General features: G+C 45.1%; 1 protein-coding gene across 1 annotated transcript in view; it reads right to left on the bottom strand.

Annotated features, from left to right (window-relative positions):
* PLCB1 (phospholipase C beta 1) overlaps window positions 1–19,302 on the bottom strand; it is a 454,706-nt gene that overhangs the window by 90,263 nt on the left and 345,141 nt on the right. Inside the window, 7 exon segments of the mRNA XM_033142844.1 lie at window positions 1,764–1,928; window positions 5,377–5,531; window positions 7,169–7,293; window positions 8,264–8,348; window positions 10,996–11,092; window positions 14,233–14,303; window positions 17,727–17,904. Of these exon segments, the coding sequence (XP_032998735.1) occupies window positions 1,764–1,928; window positions 5,377–5,531; window positions 7,169–7,293; window positions 8,264–8,348; window positions 10,996–11,092; window positions 14,233–14,303; window positions 17,727–17,904 (876 nt within the window).

The raw sequence follows: 19,302 nt of genomic DNA, 5'->3' as shown, positions 1-19,302 counted from the left end.
GCCTTCTCAGAGGGCACTTTTCACATCTCTATTACCCGATGCAGTGGCTAAGGCAGAGCTTTCCAAACTTTTCATGTTGGTGACACACTTTTTAGACCTGCATCATTTCGTGACAGTAATTCAGTTTTACCAGCAACCCAGAGGTTAAACTAACCCCTTTCCAGCCCTGGGAGGAGTGCAGGGAGCATTAACACAACACACCTACACACTGCAGCTGACACACTAATGTGTCGCGACACACAGTTTGAAAAGCTCTGGGCTATGGCAATGAGCTGTGACCCAAGCCATTGCTACTTTATCTCAGCCAGCTCATTCATTCGCTGGGCCGCAGGCAGCCTCATCCTCTGCAACCCCCTCCCCACTCCGATCTGCAATATGAGGATGGTTATACATGCCTGCTTAGCAGGGATGCTGTAAGGATGACAATATATATATAATTGCTCCAAACACTTGAAAGTGATATGGTTTGGCTTAGTGTTACCCGCATGCTGAGCCACTGAATGCTTATGAGATCTTTTATTCTTCCCCAAGTATTTTTTAGCTCATGGGTAGGCAAACTAAGGCCCGGGGGCCATATTCGGCCCAATCGCCTTCTAAATCCGGCCCACACACAGTCTGGGAATCAGTGTGTTTTTACATGAGTAGAATGTGTCCTTTTATTTAAAATGCATCTCTGGGTCATTTGTGGGGCATAGGAATTCGTTCATTCCCCCACCAAAAAATATAGTCTGGCCCCCCACAAGGTCTGGCAGACTGGCCCCCTGCTGAAAAAGGTTTGCTGACCCCTGCTTTAGCTGAAGCACTCCCAGCCTGCGTGGCTTTGACTTTCATGCAAGATGTTGCTTGCGCATGATTATCACAAGGGCATTGGCCTTGCAAGACGTGGAGCGAAGAGGGTATGGCAATCAGCACTGGAAACACCTGGTGGCGGCTGTGGTTTCTCGCCATTTACAGACAGGCCAACTAGGGCTCTTCCCCTATTGATGATGGTGGAGTCTCCCCTTGAGGAAGAGGAGGCGATGGCAGAGCAGGAACTGGGGCTGGGCGTTACCTGGTTTTCAACATCGTGATATATCATCAGCTGAATATCATGATGTACTAATAGATCACGATGTTCAAAACTGCCCAGCCCACTCCTGCATGTGCGAGTCAGAGCAAGCCCCCATATCACTCTGGTTCCCGCAAGCTGGAGCTGTGTGGGGGCTTGATCAACTGAGGGGCGGGCAACCTGGCACCCACCCAACCCTCAGCGAAGCAGTGTAAGCAAGTTGTTCCCCCTGCCTTTGGCTTGTGCGCTCCGTTAAAGTGCTCTGCTGAGGCGTGGGCAGCTGTGCATGAGCCAGAGGTCGGGGGGGGGGACTCGATCAGCTGAGAAACGGGCTTCCTTAAAATGCCTGCCTCTCAGCTGATCAAGGCAATTTGAGCTGGTGATACATCACGGTTTCCCGGCCGCTGCCAGTGCAAGCAAGCAGACGGGAGTGAGGTACGCCTGTGGTGGCGGAGGCTGGGGAGCTGCGATGTATTGCCGGCTGAAAAAGTCCGAAACCGGTATCGCGGTTTGAAAGTGATATTGGTTTCAGACTGTTAATCATAATATTGCCCAGGTCTAGCAGGCACAGTTCTCAGGCACTGACTCAAATGGAACAGAACTGGGGCAAACAGAATTTCACCTGCCCCCCCCCCCAAATTAATTTTCTGAATTGAAGAGCGGCAACCAATAATACTTTTTTAAAAAATTCAGTAAACAAGAACAACAAACCTACTTTCTTAAACACAATGGCTTCTTCTTCCCATACAGGATTCACTGCGTTGCCTTGAGATGGCTTGGTCTTGAGAGCTTTCCGCCTTGTGTCCACCGGCAGACCAAACATGTCCACTTCTACGTAGGTCCCGACTTTTTTGTCCGACAGCAACTGCCCAGAAATGATCTAGAAATGCAAGGCTTAGGTATTCAGTGACAGTGTGGCAGGTGGCCCAGTAGACTGGAATGTCTCTAAAAACTAAAGCCTCGATTGTGAATCTAATACAGCCAGACAGAGGGTGTTGGGGGACGGCTGATCCACACTTTGGTGTGCGTGAAAATGCTGGTTATATTGAAGTGGCACCTAGGGCCACTGTGTTTCATGGGACCGTGGTAATGCCTCTTGGACTGCCGCAACGGCATCAGTCACCCCAGCCGTAAACTCATCACACCAGCTCTACCCTGCAACATGGAGGCAGTGGTTTATACAATGGGCACCTTGACGCAATCCCAGCTGGGCTGTGAACATGCCTTGTGGCCCCAGGTGCTCCTGAAGTTAAACATTTGGGGGTTGCTGGCATTATGAACTAACAACAGAAAGCAATGCATTATAAGCCTGTATAAACATACGTTTATACGATAGGCGTGCCTGGTGTGCTCTGGTCCATGGGGTCACGAAGAGTTGGACACAACTGAACGACTGAACAACAACAAATAAACATCAGAAACTTGAGATGCAGCTCAAGTACAAATCTTTTCAAACTGGACTGTGCATGCACAAATGTCACAATTTGTAATGGTACTTGTAATGGTACTTAGGGAGCGAGGCTGCAGCAGAACAGAAGACGGTTAATATGAGGGGGAGAGAATCGAAAACCTAAGATTCCCCTCACATTTCTCACCGTAAAAAGCAAGAACATCCCCACAACCAATCAATTCTAGTTGAGAATGAGAAATAAACAATAAACTTATTATTATTATTATTATTTAAAAAGTCTCCATGCTTTTATTTTTTCTACGTTGGTTTGGACTCCAAGGCCTTAATAATTAATATACTATTTGCGTAAGCTGAATATTTGTGCTGGTTTTTTAGTTTACACAATTCTGTACCTTTTCTCTGTGATATAAATTATTTTCTGCAAGATTATCTGACAACAGAAGCTAGAAGTTTTGTTACACTATGTTGCTTATCAACTCAATATTGTATGTGTGTAATTCATAATAAAATGAAAGTTTTAGAGTTGAAAGGGACCACAAAGGCCACCTAGTTCAAGCCCCTGCAATGCAGGAATCTTTTTGTGGGTCTCGAACCCATGACCCCAAGATTAAGAGTCTCGTGCTCTACAGGCTGAGCTCTTTAAAGCAGCATAGAGTTTGGGGCTTGGCACAATACCTGCTTAAAAGCAGGACACAAGCTGGATTTCGTGCCAAAATCCAAAATGGGGCTCCAATTTAGAAGTATTTGAAATTCTGCTAGCATATTCTGTAGAGGTAGCTGATAAACGGTATAAAATGTGGGAGTATTTCTTTCTGGACAAGGGCCAGAATTTGCGCTTTATACGTATCTCTGAAAAATTACTGCTTTCCTATTCTTCTGTGCTTGCAGTCCCAACACACATAAGTAAATTGAAGCGTGGCCAATTTGCTTCATTTATGCTAACCATTTTGTCAGTTTCATAGCCTCCACTCATACCATTTACTATAATCACAATATAAGCTTTGCTGGATAGGGAGACACAGTAGAGGATAAATGTTTTGAAAATGCTCCCATCACTTCAAATTACCAATTTGTAAAAGGGCGCCGTGATGGTTTCTCTGCAGATCGCAGCCCCCACAACTTAGGTTATGGCTTATTTGTGGCCATTCTGACAAGGGGGTGGCGTAGGAGATGGGGAAATGAGGTCACCATATTCTGCTATGTGCACCCAGGGCAGGCTTAAACTGGAAGTAGACTGGAATGAATACTTTCCCTTTCCTTAATTATTATTTCATTTATGATTTTCAGTTTTAAACATTTCGATAATTTCACAATCATTTTAACGTTTCAAAACTCGACTTCCTTCCCCCTCTTTCTGCGGTTCCTTAAATTTATTTTCAGTTTTGTCTACACATCCAAATTAACTTAATTTACTCATTTATTCATCTACCTTAAATATTTACTGTTATAAAACAGCAGGTTATTACAATAATCCTGCCAATGTTATTATCTGTTTACAGTTTATTTGCAAATATTCAATACACCATTTCCATTCTTTTATAAATAGTCTGTTATCTTGATTTCTTATTTTTCCGGTAAGTTTCGCCATTTCTGCACGGACTGAATACTTTCCCACTCTGTGCCACCTCCAGTGTGGCTTCATATCTGACAGTGCCCTTCTCTCCTCTACCAGTTTGGGGTTTTGGGTGCGCTTTTTCACCCTGAAGCTCTCAATAGGCATATGGTGCCCATTGGTTCTAGGGCTGGAAAATATGCTTTTTCCTGGATGGCATATCAGACTGGCTGAGATGGCCTTTCGCTATTCCCATAAAGATTCCTTCTTTTGTCACATTTGCTTCAGTTTCCAATCACAGTGGCACCCTTGCTTAGGGAAAGAATTCAGCCTCATATTGTGTGTGTGTGTGTGTGTGTTAGCATTTCACTCCTCCGTTGCTGGATGTGTGATTGTTACATCACATGTCAGTGTTTACTTTCTAGGCTTGGAAAGTGTGAGAATGGAAGTCAGTCTTATCTCTCTTCCGCTGTGCTGTACTTTTCGTTCTCTCTCTCTCTTGGAGAAGATGTGAGAGGACGCCATGATTGTTTTGTCCTGTATATATTGCTTAATAAATCCCTTAGAATGCAACACTCACACTCCACGATCGTTTCCGCTATACTCTGCTGAGTGAGCGTGCACATGTCTTTTGATAAGTATCGCTGGTGCACACTGGGACTGATCTGTGAACGTCCCGGGCTGCGCTTCATCAAGAAGACGCCTGGAGAGGTCTGTCTCGTTCCGGGGGCTACGTGTGCCCCCTAGGCGTGTTCCGACAGGGAGCAGGCTGGGCACCCCACCATTATTCTTTAGGGTAAATTCCCTTAGGAAGCCCCAAGAGTTTGGGCACCCTTTGCCAGAAGAGCAGCTCAAGTGGACCATTATTATTAATATTATTATTGCAACTGCTAATGATAGCAGGACCTAAGTGGGCATAGATGCTACTTCATTTGTCATATCTCTCCCAGCAGGTGACGTGTGTCTTAACGCCATTATCCTCACATGTCAAACTATCAGAAGAGTATTGTAACGAAGCTGTCACATGACTTCGCTCCCAAGTGGTGCATCCGCTCCCTTTCCCCCCCGCTGGTTTCCTGTTTAACATGCATGGAAATGGGGAAACCCAGCCAGATGGGCGAGGTAATAATAATAATAATAATAATAATAATAATAATAATAATAATAATAATAATAATTTTCCCTGGTCACCGACTCCAATAAATATTAAAAGAAAATATATTGCATTCACAACTGATGCAGCACATACACATTTCTTAACTTGGGAATTCAAACCCAAGTATGAATCATGGCACACAAAGTCATTCTGATGCTTAACACTCACATCATTGTGACAATTATTCCATTAGCGACCTGCATACATACCTTCACGGACAAGGTGTTTGCCACTATTCCGTCTACGATACCTTCGCTAAACGGATCAAAGTGCTTGTCTGGTCTTCTCATAAATTCTGGTTTTAGTCTGTACCCACTTTTGCCATTATATTCATACATTCCCATATTTATTTGCATAGATAAATCTAAGGGACAAAAAATAGAACGTTTCATGGGACAGGTCAAACACAGAAGTTTCTCTGTAGTTCTAGCACATTTACAAAAGAAGAATCCTGAAATTCCACTAGAGGTCTCCTTTCCCCTTTATATGCACATGATTACCATACTTAATTCTTTTATATAGATATATATATATAAACTCATTCCACACACACTGTTTTGTGCTTCTTTCATGGCCTGTTCACACAGTACTTTTAAAACCATACCGTGATATCTATAAATACTGGATCTATAATGTGTAGACAATAGCAGCATCTGAAGTGCAACTACCACTGCAGACATTACTGTGACTACACTACTAATCTCCTGGTTTTACACCTTATATTGTCCATTGTGGTACTGTATGTGCCTGGCAATAGCCAAAGCTGCCATGGCTTGTGTTGGTTGAAATGAGATCTTTGTTCTTGTCCATTTTTGTCTGCATTAGCAACTGAAAACTAGGAAAATGTTAAAGTCCCCGTTACCTTCAGCTTTGCGTGAAGCAAAACACAAACTGAAAGAAGCTGAAAAAGAAATTCCAAGGCATAACAATGATACTCACAATGATCATTCTTTTTTATGGGAATTAATTTCCCAGCTTCTTCATAAATATCCATTGTTTCTATTTAAATCACAATTGTATGTTTGGAAGGTAGGAGTTTCGGTCTGCTGCATGACTGTGTCTTTTCAGGGTAGTACTGGTTGTCCTTGTTTCTGGTCCAATTGACATTTAGTTGTGAGGATACAGTTAATATCTGTTTTACTAGATAGCTGGCTGCTATAGTTAAAGGTAGAGGTAAAGGGACCTCTGACCGTTAGGTCCAGTCGTCGACAACTCTGGGGTTGCGCGCTCATCTTGCCATCTTGCTTTATTGGCCGAGGGAGCCGGCGTACAGCTTCCGGGTCATGTGGCCAGCATGACTAAGCCGCTTCTGGCCAACCAGAGCAGTGCACGGAAACACCATTTACCTTCCTGTCAGAGTGGTACCTATTTATCTACTTGCACTTGACGTGCTTTTGAACTGCTAGGTTGGCAGGAGCAGGGACCGAACAACGGGAGCTCACCCTGTTGCGGGGATTTGAACTGCCGACTGCCAAATGTCATCAAAATCAGCAGTCATTTTCATAGAGGAGTAAGCCCTTTCATTTGATGGTTGACCCCACATACTACGGACTTTTAAAAAAAATCTGGGTTCACAACCATGCTCCATAATGACCGCAATGGAATCCTTTACAAAAGCAACAGATATATTGCATAAATGGATGAACCTGTACATTATGATGCTTGTGATTTTAGCATTGTGATTCAAGAAAGAGTACCAAATGAACGATCACCCCCCAAAATCTATTTCTGAGTGTGTATATCCACAACACTAATTCTATTTGCTTACTCAAATATCCTGCCATTATTAATATCCTTTCCCAGGACATAGAAGGAATTCTAATTAGTGGGTTGTATACAACTAAATTCTATTCAAAGGAGACCCGTTGAAATTAAAGAACTTAGGTTAGTCTGATTAACATTAGATATAAACTAGTGTCTCTTAAAAGAGCTGTCCAATTAGACAAGTTCTTCAGAAACCATACACAACAACTAAAGTAAGTGGTAGGGCGAATTACTTACCTACAGTTTGGAAGTTAAGAGCAACCATTTGACAGCCTGCATTCCAGAAGAGCTGAGGCATATAGTTTGAGGAATCAACACGTGTTCCTTTTGGATAAATTCGGCTCAGCTGCATTTTGTTATACCTAAATTGTGAGTGGTTAAGATAAAATACAACCGGAAAAGCTAACCTGAGAGTGTTGAGTGAGATTCTAGCCCTGGAGCTCTCAATAGGCAAAGCCCAGCTCCCCTCCTCCCATTTTCTTTATATGGTATTGTAATTAATAAATTGCAACATTTTAGTGACATACTGTCTGGTTTTCTGAGGGACTGTTTGGAACTATAGGTTTAAACAGACCACTCCGTGTCAATGGAATCCAATCTGTACAGATACTGAGCTTCACTGATTTCATCTGTATCTGCCCAAAACTGAAACTGATCATTCTGATTTGATTTGATCAGTGATTCCAGAGTCTAACAGATTGGTTGCATAACCGTATGCAGCAGTGACACAAGTGTCAGCTCTGCTGCACCACATGCACTGCAACTGTACAAGCTGAATTGCACTGCAGTCCCCTAGGAAAAGAACTACGTAGTGTTTAGCTGTTAGAATCATAGAACTGCAGAGTTGGAAGGGACCACGGGGGTCATCTAGTCCAACCCTCTGCAATGCACGAGTCTCTTGCCAAACATGGGGCTTGAACCCACAACCCTGAGATTAAGACTGAGCTAGCCCAGTGAAGCATCATGCAAGCACAGTTGCAGACATAAAAAGTGACCCATGATCAAATATCTATTGTACCACGCAGCAACAAGAAAGCTATTCACACAGAGAACAATCTGGAGAAAATAAGATGAAATCAAGTTGCCAAATATTCAACTTGAAGCTGAAGCCCCATTTATTTATATGGTCCACTTGTCTTATGGGTTCCACTTTCTAAAAGAATGGGAATTAATTTTGTGTGAAATTTATATTTTCATTTTCACTGACTGGCCGCTTAAAACTGGAGACCATGCCCCTTCGGCCCAAATCAACCCTTCACCAACCGCTTTGCTGAGTGGTGACCAATTTGCTACATTATCCCCCCCCCCCCCAACAATCAATGTCAAAGATACTCCACAAACTCGACAGGAGACTTCGTGAGCTGCTCGAGTGCTTTGGTTTCCACAAAGGAAGACATTTCAAAACTCTTGTTCCGTTCTGCAATTTAATAAAGAAAACAAAGGTGAAGAGATGTAACTTTAATGCTACTGATTATATGTAAAGTCTCATATCATAGCATCTATAGAATCAACAAAGAGTTTTTTTCCAGCAACACAAGAGCATTGCAGAATGAGAGGGAAATTAGTAATGGGGGGGGGGGTAACTGATGCAAGTGCAAAAATGCTTTCATTCATTTTAGTTTCAAAGTGTACTGTTTTTCTACTTGGACGTTGGTTGTCCTTTGGGAGGATTCCACAACTAAAGAAATGCACACAGCCGCCTCTGTCCCATTTTGCTATTGTTCCACGGCAGGGTTAGGGAATCAACCCTGACCACTGGCAATGCTGGCTGGGGCAAGTTCCATTGTGCTAGTGTAAACCCTTGCACTGACAGAACACGTTACAAGGTCATGATATTTTGATGCCAGAAGTGGAGCGTCATGTGGCATTCGTGGCATGGAGTCAACACTTTGAAAAGCTTTGCTGCACCATTCGGACACTAATTCTTACTTCCATATATCCCCCCTTCAAGGGTTCTGACTTGAAGCCCAGACTTCTGTTGCCCTTTATACCCATTTTGCTGTAAAAGCAGCATGCCGGCCAAATAGTTTAAAAAGTTCACTGATGTGAATAACACTCAGATTATTGACAGAAAAGACTTAACTCCTGATCCTCAAACCTATTAACTTAAAAACAAGTCTTGCTGGCTTCTACTGAAATTTCTCCCATGTGGATTTCTCTGGGATGTTAAGTCTTAGGCAGCAATTGTAACCCCATTATTTAGGCTTAAACCTAATGTTTTTATGGTGACTAAGGGATGGTTAATCTCTAGTGTGGGCAGCAGTAGAAATCTGGAACTGGCATGGGAGGCACAAAGACACCACACAGCCCAACTAAACCTTTGCAGACACATAGTTACACTAGAGACTACCATACCACTGAATAATGTAAAATGTCCAGAGTATGAAGAGCTTCTTTAACCGTTGCTATTTATGGCCAACAATTACCAGTTTGTGTCTAGTGCAAATATATTTCAGGAATGCAAGTAGCCCGAGACGGCTAAGCAGAGAAGCTGAACAGAGATCTGCAACTTTTAACTGCTCTACTCACAGTGCCTATGAAACATGTGTGCAACATTGAAATTCAAATGCTATAGACTTCCTTTTAAAGGGCCGCAGCAGAGGTCACCATTGCCTGTCAAACCCAAGCGAAACAGGACAGGATCTCTCGAAGGGTGTTCTGCTCTACGTAAGGGAAAAGGCGTCAGCTTGTTTGCTCAAGATGTTGCAAAGTGCATTCCCAGCAAGGCCACTTCAGCAAAAAGCAGCAGGAAGTCATGAATATGGACCATTGGTTTCTAACAAAGCAATTTACAACAGAGGAAAAAACAACAGTGAAATGTACACAAGAAGACGAGTTCTGCATTCCTTCGCTGTGTTGTGCATGTAAATGAAAACTGCATTTACAAAGCAATAAAGACTGCGGGTGGGATTCATCTAAGGAGACCAGTCAGTGGAAGCCCTGTGCAGAGGGCAGATTGTTGCACCTTGCTTGCAGAAAAGGAAAGTTTGTCGTGGCACGACCTTGAATTCCACCCCCTGCTTCTAGCACAATTCTACGTTTAAAAACTTATGACAGATCCTATCACAGGTACACACTTTGTTTCTCATTGATCGGAGAAGAAGAGTTAAACGCATATTTAAATCCTTCCTGTTTTGATCAATGGGGTTCGAAAGCGCTTAGCTTTGACTGATTGTACCATTAACTTTTTGCAATCAGATTGCTTCCAAGTTAAGGGTACATTGGTATGAACCTTTTTGTTTTTGTTTTTGTTTTGTTCCATCTTACTAATAAATGTTATTGAGTCAAATGTTTAAGCCAGCCTGATTCTCTACCAAGAAACCAAGCTGTGCTTCCTTCCATAAGCGGCTACCGTTTTATTATCATATCGAGTAAACGTTTAGGTAACTGAGCACTTGTTTGGTTCACAGATTGTTAAGTCTCAAAACCATTGTTGGTTGCATTGCCCTTGCAGAAATTGAACAGACTTTTCTAAATCTTTTTTAAAAATGCTGTGAAATTTAGGGCTGGGCGACACCTGGTTTTCAACATTGCGATGCGTCACCAGCTAAACACTGCGATGGAGCAGTCATTGGCGATCGCATGGGTGAAGGGTGGAGATCAGGCAAAGGAGCGGTTATGAAGATTAAGAGGTATGTGCTATGTGCACTGCAGACTCCTGCCCTCGGAGGCAGGCGAGCCTTTGTGTTTGGAGGGCGAACTCCTTCCACTCCTCCTTAGACAGAGAGAGGGAGAAGAAAGAAGCAGCCCAGCCGCGATTCAGGCTTCGGGTAGAGACACCACGGTTATGGGAAGGCACCAAGGCCCAGAGTGGGACTGTTCTGCCATTGGAGGTGAAAGGGAGCTGAAAGGGAAGACAGGCAGCCAGCTGCCAGGGGGCTCACAGTAATACCACCCCCTGGAGGTTTGAGGGCCCTGCTTTGCAATACCTTGCCAGCTCAGTTATTCTGAAACGGTTCTTATGATGTGGTCCACAAACTGGTGCTGGGCGATGTATCGTAACACCGCCCAGCCCTAGTGACACCTGCCAAGAAATGTAGTTCTGCGGCACTTTCCATACTCACTTTTAGATGTTTCAAATGACTCAAACTTCACAGGCTGTATGTAGTTCACCAAGTTTGACATTTCCTCGGTGGCCATGGCCTCGCTACCAGCTGTCCCCTAGAAAGGAGACAGGCGAAGGTCAACATCTCTGTCAAAGTATCCACTGCCCCAAGTTAACTTCATAAAGACTACCAAGAGGTGCAACTATGGATAATCTTTTAAAGGGCCTCTGACATTATCCATTAATAGCCGATTGGTGGTGTTCAACTAAGGTTTCCACAGAGCAGACCCAAGTTAGTAGCCCTAACTTGGTCATGCTCATGAATTTCAAAGGGTCTGCCGATTAGCTGAGGGTCTACCGATTAGGGTCTACCACTCTTATTTTTTTCATTCAAAATTCAGGTGCACTGAACCTCTGTGAGCACAAAATGAGCTACTGCTGTCTATCTCTACTACACATTACCAAACTACAACATTCGGTGCCATTAGAAGACTTTCAAACCTCGTAACATCTCTCAAGTTAGGATGATAAGGAAATCCACGTAAGCCAGCTATTTATTTTATTCTTACGGGCTTTACAGGCATAATTTGTCTCCCTAAGCAGCTTGCAGCAATTAAAATTCAACACATAGCTCTGCTGGGTTGTTGCAGAAAATAAGACTCATGTACTCAGGAGTACAAACGTAAAGGAAAGGCACCAACAAGGGAAATAGAGTGCAGGGGGAAGAATCAGTCTGATAATGCCAGGACAAAGAAGTGAGGACAAATAATAGGCACCTGCATCCATTTGGGGCCAGATGTATTTCTTGGTACTGGTGTGCTTAGAAACATAGAATTGTAGAGTTGGAAGGGACCCCAAGGGTCATCTAGTCCAACCCCCCAGAATTCAGCTAAAGCATCCAAGACAGATGACCATCCAACCTCTGCTTAAAAACCTCTAAAGAAGGGGTGTCCACAACCTCCCGAGGGAATCTGTTTCATTATCAAACAGCTCTTACTGTCAGAAAGTTCTTCCTGGGGTTTAGTCAGAATCTCCTTCATGGGATGGAAGAAGGAACAGCTATGAAATCAACCTGTGGGTCAGTAGTGGAAGCCAGGCTGGCCTTTCCTTGCCACGGCTGTATCACATACAGCAAATGACCGCATTCGTTAACTGTTTATTACTTTCCTTATTTGGGGGGCAAATGGCTGTTGGAATTCTTTCTGGAAGGAAAGAAGGGGAGCAAGCCCCCTGCAGCTACTTATTTTCTGGATGGTGGCAGAGGCAACACCTCCCCCTTGTCCTTTGATTCCTCTTGGGAGGGGAAGGGGTGAAATCTCCTGGTGGATTTTTTTACTCCTGACAAGCGACAAACTGTCTGCAGATGGCTTTAAGCATAATGAAAGTGCTATGAGGACAAAGGGATCTGAACTGCAGGTCCCCATATCAAATCATCAAACTTTTCCGGTTACTCTTGTTTCATGTGAGGTTTGTTGGTTTGTTTGTTTTCGGAGCAGCTTCAGAGGGCGGCGAAACAGGCGTGCTCGGCCGAGAGGCGGCTAGCCCGGCGGAATGCTGCTCCGATCAGCTGTAAGTCGCTAGGAGGAAGGCGGGGGGAACAGCTGGTGATCCGGTCGGCGACGCGCGGGGTCGCGAGGAGCAGCTTCAGAGGGCGGCGAAACAGGCGTGCTCGGCCGAGAGGCGGCTAGCCCGGCGGAATGCTGCTCCGATCAGCTGTAAGTCGCTAGGAGGAAGGCGGGGGGAACAGCTGGTGATCCGGTCGGCGACGCGCGGGGTCGCGAGGAGCAGCTTCAGAGGGCGGCGAAACAGGCGTGCTCGGCCGAGAGGCGGCTAGCCCGGCGGAATGCTGCTCCGATCAGCTGTAAGGCGCTAGGAGGAAGGCGGGGGGAACAGCTGGTGATCGGGAGCGAAAGCGGAAGCACTGCTGCTGGCAAGGCGCCGACCGCTGTGCGCAGGTCCGCCAACGCGTCCCGTGATCAGCAGGGGAAGGAAACCGAAAGCGGGAGTTCCCTGGCTTCTCAAAGCGGCGGCTCGCGGTCACCTCCGGACGATCCTCTAACGCGCCTTAAAGCAAGACCTGCGAAGGAAAGCTGGCGTTTAAAAACGCCGTTTGGGTAGTGATTTCAGAGAGCGAGTGATTTCAGCGAGAAAGGTAAGCCCGGCGAGCCGAGAGGCAAGCGCGATTCCGGCAAAGGAGTTCCAGCCGCGGCAGCCGCTTCTCCTCTCGCGATGCTGATGCGACGAGACTTGATCCGAAGAGCAGTAAAGCTGGAGAGTTCGGGAGCCCAGGAGAAAGAGGGCGAGCTCTGGCTGCGTGCCCACTTAAATGCGGTGGGCACGCCCTAGCTGGCTGAGCCGGTTGGCCAGCCAGCTGGGCACCGCACCCAGAGCTCGCCCAATGGTGCCGGGGGATGCTGGCATCCCCTGAGCACGTGTAGGGCTCGTGCTACACTGCAACCCCCCCTCCTTTCTAAGGGCGGAAGGGGCTTTCTTGCTTTAAACTATGGTTGAGCTGCGAAGGAGGCATGGTGCGAACATGGCAGTGGAGTAAGGCGCCCCCAGTTTTGAGGGATTGTGTCGAAAGGGAGCGGGCTGAAGAATTTGTGCATTTACACTGAAGGCAACACAATCCAAAAAGCAGCAACACTGCCCTTATTCCCCATGAATAATAAAACGTTACATTTTTTATTTGCTCTCAGTGATGCCACCCAAATCTTTCTAGATGGCATAGAGTGTCATGACATTATCCTATTTGCTGCACGATCCTGATTGGTTAGGATCTCTTAAGAAAGCACAAAGCAGGGAGCGAAGCAACAGAAGCAGCAGAGAGAGAAAACAATGGCTGCAAAACACATTCGCAGAGAAACACACAGAGGCCGGGGAGATGTCCTGTGCAATTTGGTCGGTATCATTTATGCACCTTAACTGTGATACTGACATCTCAAAAGCAACGTAATTTTAGCTCAAGGCCCCCCAAAACCTCAGCAGGAGAGAAAACTCTTGATGCAGACATGAACTTCAAAGTGCATGGAGCCAGAGTGCAACCTAGGATCCCATATTCCCGAAATAAAGCCAGCTCTAAAATGTGGGGTCTCTTCAGATAAGCCCGATAATCCAGTGGCAAATATCTGGTTCTGTGGCAGCGTCTTGGCCCTCACTATCCACAAGATGGCAGTGCAAGACTGTGCCATGTGGACAAACCTGTAAACATACTTTCAAAGTCACACCAGGACTTCAAAAATGATTCATCACTTACTTCATCCATTGATGATTTTTTGCAGTCATCGTCGTCGTCGTCGTCGTCGTCACTCTCGATCTCTGCTTCCCCTGCAACATTTTATTTGAAGAAAGGAAACTCAGTGCAGTCAACTGCCTCCCAATAGTCACACCTTTAAGCTGCTGTTGTTACCAGAATCATTTCGCTTCATCCAAATGCAACTACAGTACCATAGGCTCAAGATGGTATCTTGGTCTAGTAGTGTTTTGGCTTTCAAAGCATTCCTCTGTGGGCCAAAAGAGCCATTATCCCTTCCAATACATTAATGAACAAACAATAACATCATTATGATACAGGTAGGTAGCCGTGTTGGTCTGCCATAGTCAAAACAAAATACAAAATGAAAAAGCCTTCCAGTAACATCAAACATACCATCTCAGGACTATTTAATTGCTCATCTTCCAACATTGTGTATGCAATCAAATGCCAACAGTGCCCTTCAGCTCTCTATATTGGACAAACAGGCCAAACCCTACGCCAACGGTTAAATGGACATAAATCTGATATCAGGAATCACAAGACAGAGAAACCAGTAGGAGAACACTTCAATCTCCCAGGACATTCTATAAAAGATCTCAAAGTAGCTGTCTTAATACAAAGAAATTTCAGAAATAGACTGGAAAGAGAAGTGGCTGAATTGCAACTAATCACCAAACTTAGAACCATGGAGAAACCTGGTCTGAACAAAGACATTGGATTCTTATCTCATTATACTTAACAAAGCTATCTCTAGCCATCTCACCCCTTGCCTTTCCCTGCAAGACTAATTGCAGCCGTTAAGAGTCGTCAACAGGTTTTCCACACCTATCAGCTGATCACCCATTCCCACCTCCCTCTGAGTAATACCCCTCCCCACTCCCTCACTATATTTACGGATCTGGTAACTTCTGTTTCAGTGTATCTGAAGAAGTGTGCATGCACACGAAAGCTCATACCAAGAACAAACTCAGTTGGTCTCTAAGGTGCTACTGGAAAGAATTTTCTATTTTGTTTCCAGTAGCACCTTAGAGACCAACTAAGTTAGTTCTTGGTATGAGCTTTTGTGTGTATCTGAAGAAGTATGCATGCACATGAAAGCTCATACCAAGAACTAACTTAGTTGGTCTCTAAGGTGCTACTGGAAGGATTTTTTTTTTTGTTATCATTATGATATTTAGCCATACTTACAAGTTATGCAGTGCCAAAACTCCCATTCCCCATTTTCACAGTTAAACTTTGGTTACTTTTTGGTGGCTTTCAAGAAAGTAGCAGAAAGAAGAAATTCCAAAGAAATTTCCCCAGTAAGGGTGGGTTTGCTGTACTTTTGTAGATTGAAGTGGCAGCATTTTTTTTTGTTTCTTTTAATTTCCCTTTTTAAAAGCAAAGCCTTGCTCAATGGCAAACCCCCTCTGAGTGTAATTGCCAGTGGGGATGGGATCACAGCTGTCAACCTTTCCCTTTTTTGTGGGAAATTCCCTTATTATAGCACTGGGAAACAGCAGGGAGGGTTGACAGCTATGGATGGGATGGGGAAGGATTTGTTAAATGGGTGAAGTGAGGAGGGTCTGAATCAAATCCTCTCCTCTCTCCCCCCCCCCACTTATAATACTAGCTTGTTTAAAAAAAAAGCAGCAACAGTCAACATGAGGGATGCGTCAAGTTCCTTTTTTTTTTGCCAGACTAGCACAGAAGAAGTCAGGTCATAAGCACTGAAATTTTTTTTTTAAGTTTAAAAAAGAAGGAGAGGGAGAAAAGGCACAAAGGAAAACTCTAGGCCACTTCATCCTGTAGAATACAACGAGCCCCTCAAAAGACAAATTTCTCCTACCTTTCCCCATTTTAAAGACTTGAGTCTCTATCTATCTATCTATCTATCTATCTATCTATCTATCTATCTATCTCCCCACTGTTGACTTCCTCAGTTCCTGAGGGCTTTGTTTCATGCTCAGGGGGGGGGGACTATTGCTTTAGCAGTGAAACAGCACAGAGAATGTGCTTATGTGTAGAACCTGGAGATTCATTCATTTCTGACTCTCAGCTAGGCACCGATCTGGGCATACACTTAGCTTGTGCTCCCTGCTCCTCCTGAATAGCCTCTTTTGTAGCTGAGCTGAGCAAAGCGGTGCAAAGTTTTAAGGAACTGTTCTTCAAGAGAGGGGGGGAGGACGAACGCTTCTCAAAGTTCTGTTACTCAAGCAACGTTGCTGAATGGATGCCATGCTGTTCTGTGGAACAAAGGAGCTATTTCGCAGCTGGGATGAAGTGGGGACCAGAAGAAATGTATAGCATGTAATATTTGTGATAACATCATCTATCAGTTAGCAGCCAATTTTGAAAGGACACTTCCTTCCCCAGCCACACTTTACTTCTGTGTGTGTGTGTTTGTGCAACACTGTTGGAATTCTCTTGTTGAAGGGCTGTGCTGTGTGTGTGGGAAAAGAAATTATTAGTCCAAAGCTTCAAGTCTTATATTATGCCCTGAAATAATGATGGTATCCTTCTTGGGGTACAGACGTGGAGAAATGAGGCCTTGCTCCAACAGACTTCAGGAATGGTGTCTTGCTGTTGATGCTAAAAGACAGCACAAGCTTCTGAATGGACGCTAACAAGTGAAGAACGAAGAATTTTTTTTTGGTATGGTTTGACATAAAAAGAAATATGCTGCTGTCATGGAAACTGACTGCAGGGAGTTGGACACAGTGGCAGAAGGCAGGCAAGAATCATGAGCTTTGCCTCACTTGGCACAAAGGTTGAGGTGGAGCAATATTGAAGTAGCAACAGTAAGGATTTGGCTGTATTGATTCCCTCCATTAGAGGTGCTCAGCTGGCCTGCTGTGGAATAATCCTGCCCCCCCCCCAAAAAAGCAAAATTTCCACCCCTCTCAAATTTCAATATCAAGCCATTTTCAAATTTTGTCAAGAGTTTCACTTGCAAGGATTTTTTTTTTTAAAAGGTGTTTTAGAGTGACAACAAAGAGATATCCTAATACATGCTGGTCCCTTTCGATTTTCTGTGTAGCACGTGCAATATGTAAATGATTAAATTTGCACGTGAGCATTAGGAATCAAGCCATAAATGGCACCTCCTTTATTAAGGTGACCATTTGAAGAGACCTTTGGATCTGTCCGTCAGGCCACCATCTGGAAAATAAAGTAGCTTCCTACAATACAAAATCTGGGCATCCCTGTCCAACAATGTGTACCATATCTTTTTTAAAGAAGTCGGGGATAGCTATGACTATCAGAACTAGTGGAAACAAAATAGAAAATTCTTTCCAGTAGCACCTTAGAGACCAACTGAGTTTGTTCTTGGTATGAGCTTTCGTGTGCATGCACACTTCTTCAGATACACCTAGAACTAGTGGATTGCATTTGCATTACGCAGAGGATATTTGTGTCTATGTGCATTTAAAAGTGGTTGTAGTTTTGTAACATGTGCTCCCCCCCCCTTTCTTTATAAAACAATATATTGCAGGGAAAGTGTGTTTGTTTACCGGCTCCAGGAGAAGAGGGCTCAAACCCGCTGGAAGCATCGCTACACGCATTCGAAGCCTGTTCAGACAGTTTTTTCCTCCCGCTGCCATCCGCAGACTTCTGGGACTTCTTTTTATTCTTCACCAGGATTTTGTACATCAGTTCTGCCGGGCTTGGAAGATGAACGCCACGTTCAAGCTGAGAAAGGAAAAGACACTGGCAGTAAAGCTGCGTCTCTCTAAAGCACCATTTCCTCACGTCGGGGCCGGCCCAAGACATTTGGGCACCTGAGGCCAAACACAAAGTGGCGTCGCCCTCCCCAGGAAAGAAGAGGAGAGTGAAATCTACATCGGGAACAGGGGGTGGGGAGAAGAAAATTAAATCAATCTTACCCTATGATTGAAGTGGGAATAAAAGGCTGCCGGGGGGTGGGGGTGGGAACAGGCCCGCTGTGAATCATGGCGGGTGGGTGCAGAGCCCAGGAGACCCCAGAGGGCAGCCCCCACCATTTCCTCTCTCAGAGTGGGAGGAGATCAGCAGTGCCACCTATCCGCCAAGTGGCCACTGCGGAGGTGGCACGGGGCGGGGGGGGGGAGGCTGCCAAGGAGGCAGAAGATGCGGACACTGAAAAGCATGCCACAACCATCACTGCCACTGCGGCAGCAGCAGTGGCTGGCACATTCCTTCGAGGCCGGATCTGCTGCCTGAGGCGGCTGTTGCACCTTGGTGATATAATATTTTGCCCTTTGTAAGGCTTCACTCATATTCGTTTCGCAGGGGCCTTAAAGCACATCTTGCATCCATATGGCCCTGCTCCTTCCTTTTGCCTAGACACGCCCTCTTCTTCTGCCTGTGGAAAGGGACAGCTCTGCCAGTTGATTTGTCACCGTGCCGACTTTCCGTTACAGCTGAGGAACGCTCATGTCCAACATTTCTTGATTTCAGGAGGCTTCCTGTGTCCCAGTTAGGAAAACAACTACTTGGGGATCCCCCCCCCCCACAGAAGAAGCACTGCACTTATGGGGAAATGTGTGCATGGCAGAGTACAATTACTTTACTCAGTTGCAAGTTCAGGTAATACTCCCACCCCATATGTGGTGGGCTGGCACACAATACTCTGTGCACATCTGTGAAGCCACTAACCTCTTCCTTGGCAAGGATGCCATTTCCTTGCTTCACAAGCAAGATGTTCAGGGATCTGTGGCAGCCCAGGTAATCAATATACCTGAAGGAGCATTTCCACCCCCATCATTCAGCCCAGACACTGAGGTCCAGCTCTAAAGGCCTTCTGGCAGTTCCCTCACTGCGAGAAGTGAAGTTACAGGGAACCAGGCAGATGGCCTTCTCGGCAGTGGCACCCGCCCTGTGGAACGCCCTCCCATCAGATGTCAAGGAAATAAACAACTACAGTCATACCTTGGTTTTCGAACAGCTTAGTTCGCAAACAACTTGGAACTTTAACGTCGCAAACCCGGAAGTAAGGTATTCCAGTTTGCGAACTTTGCCTTGGAAGCCGAACGTCCGGAGCGGCTTCCGATTGGCTGCAGGGCGCTCCTGCAGCCAATCGGAATCCACACCTTGGTTTCCAAACATTTC

This window comes from Lacerta agilis, chromosome 3 (assembly GCF_009819535.1).
Source record: "Lacerta agilis isolate rLacAgi1 chromosome 3, rLacAgi1.pri, whole genome shotgun sequence".
In the NCBI taxonomy this organism is placed as follows: domain Eukaryota; kingdom Metazoa; phylum Chordata; class Lepidosauria; order Squamata; family Lacertidae; genus Lacerta; species Lacerta agilis.
This window is presented reverse-complemented; position numbering and strand designations above follow the sequence as displayed.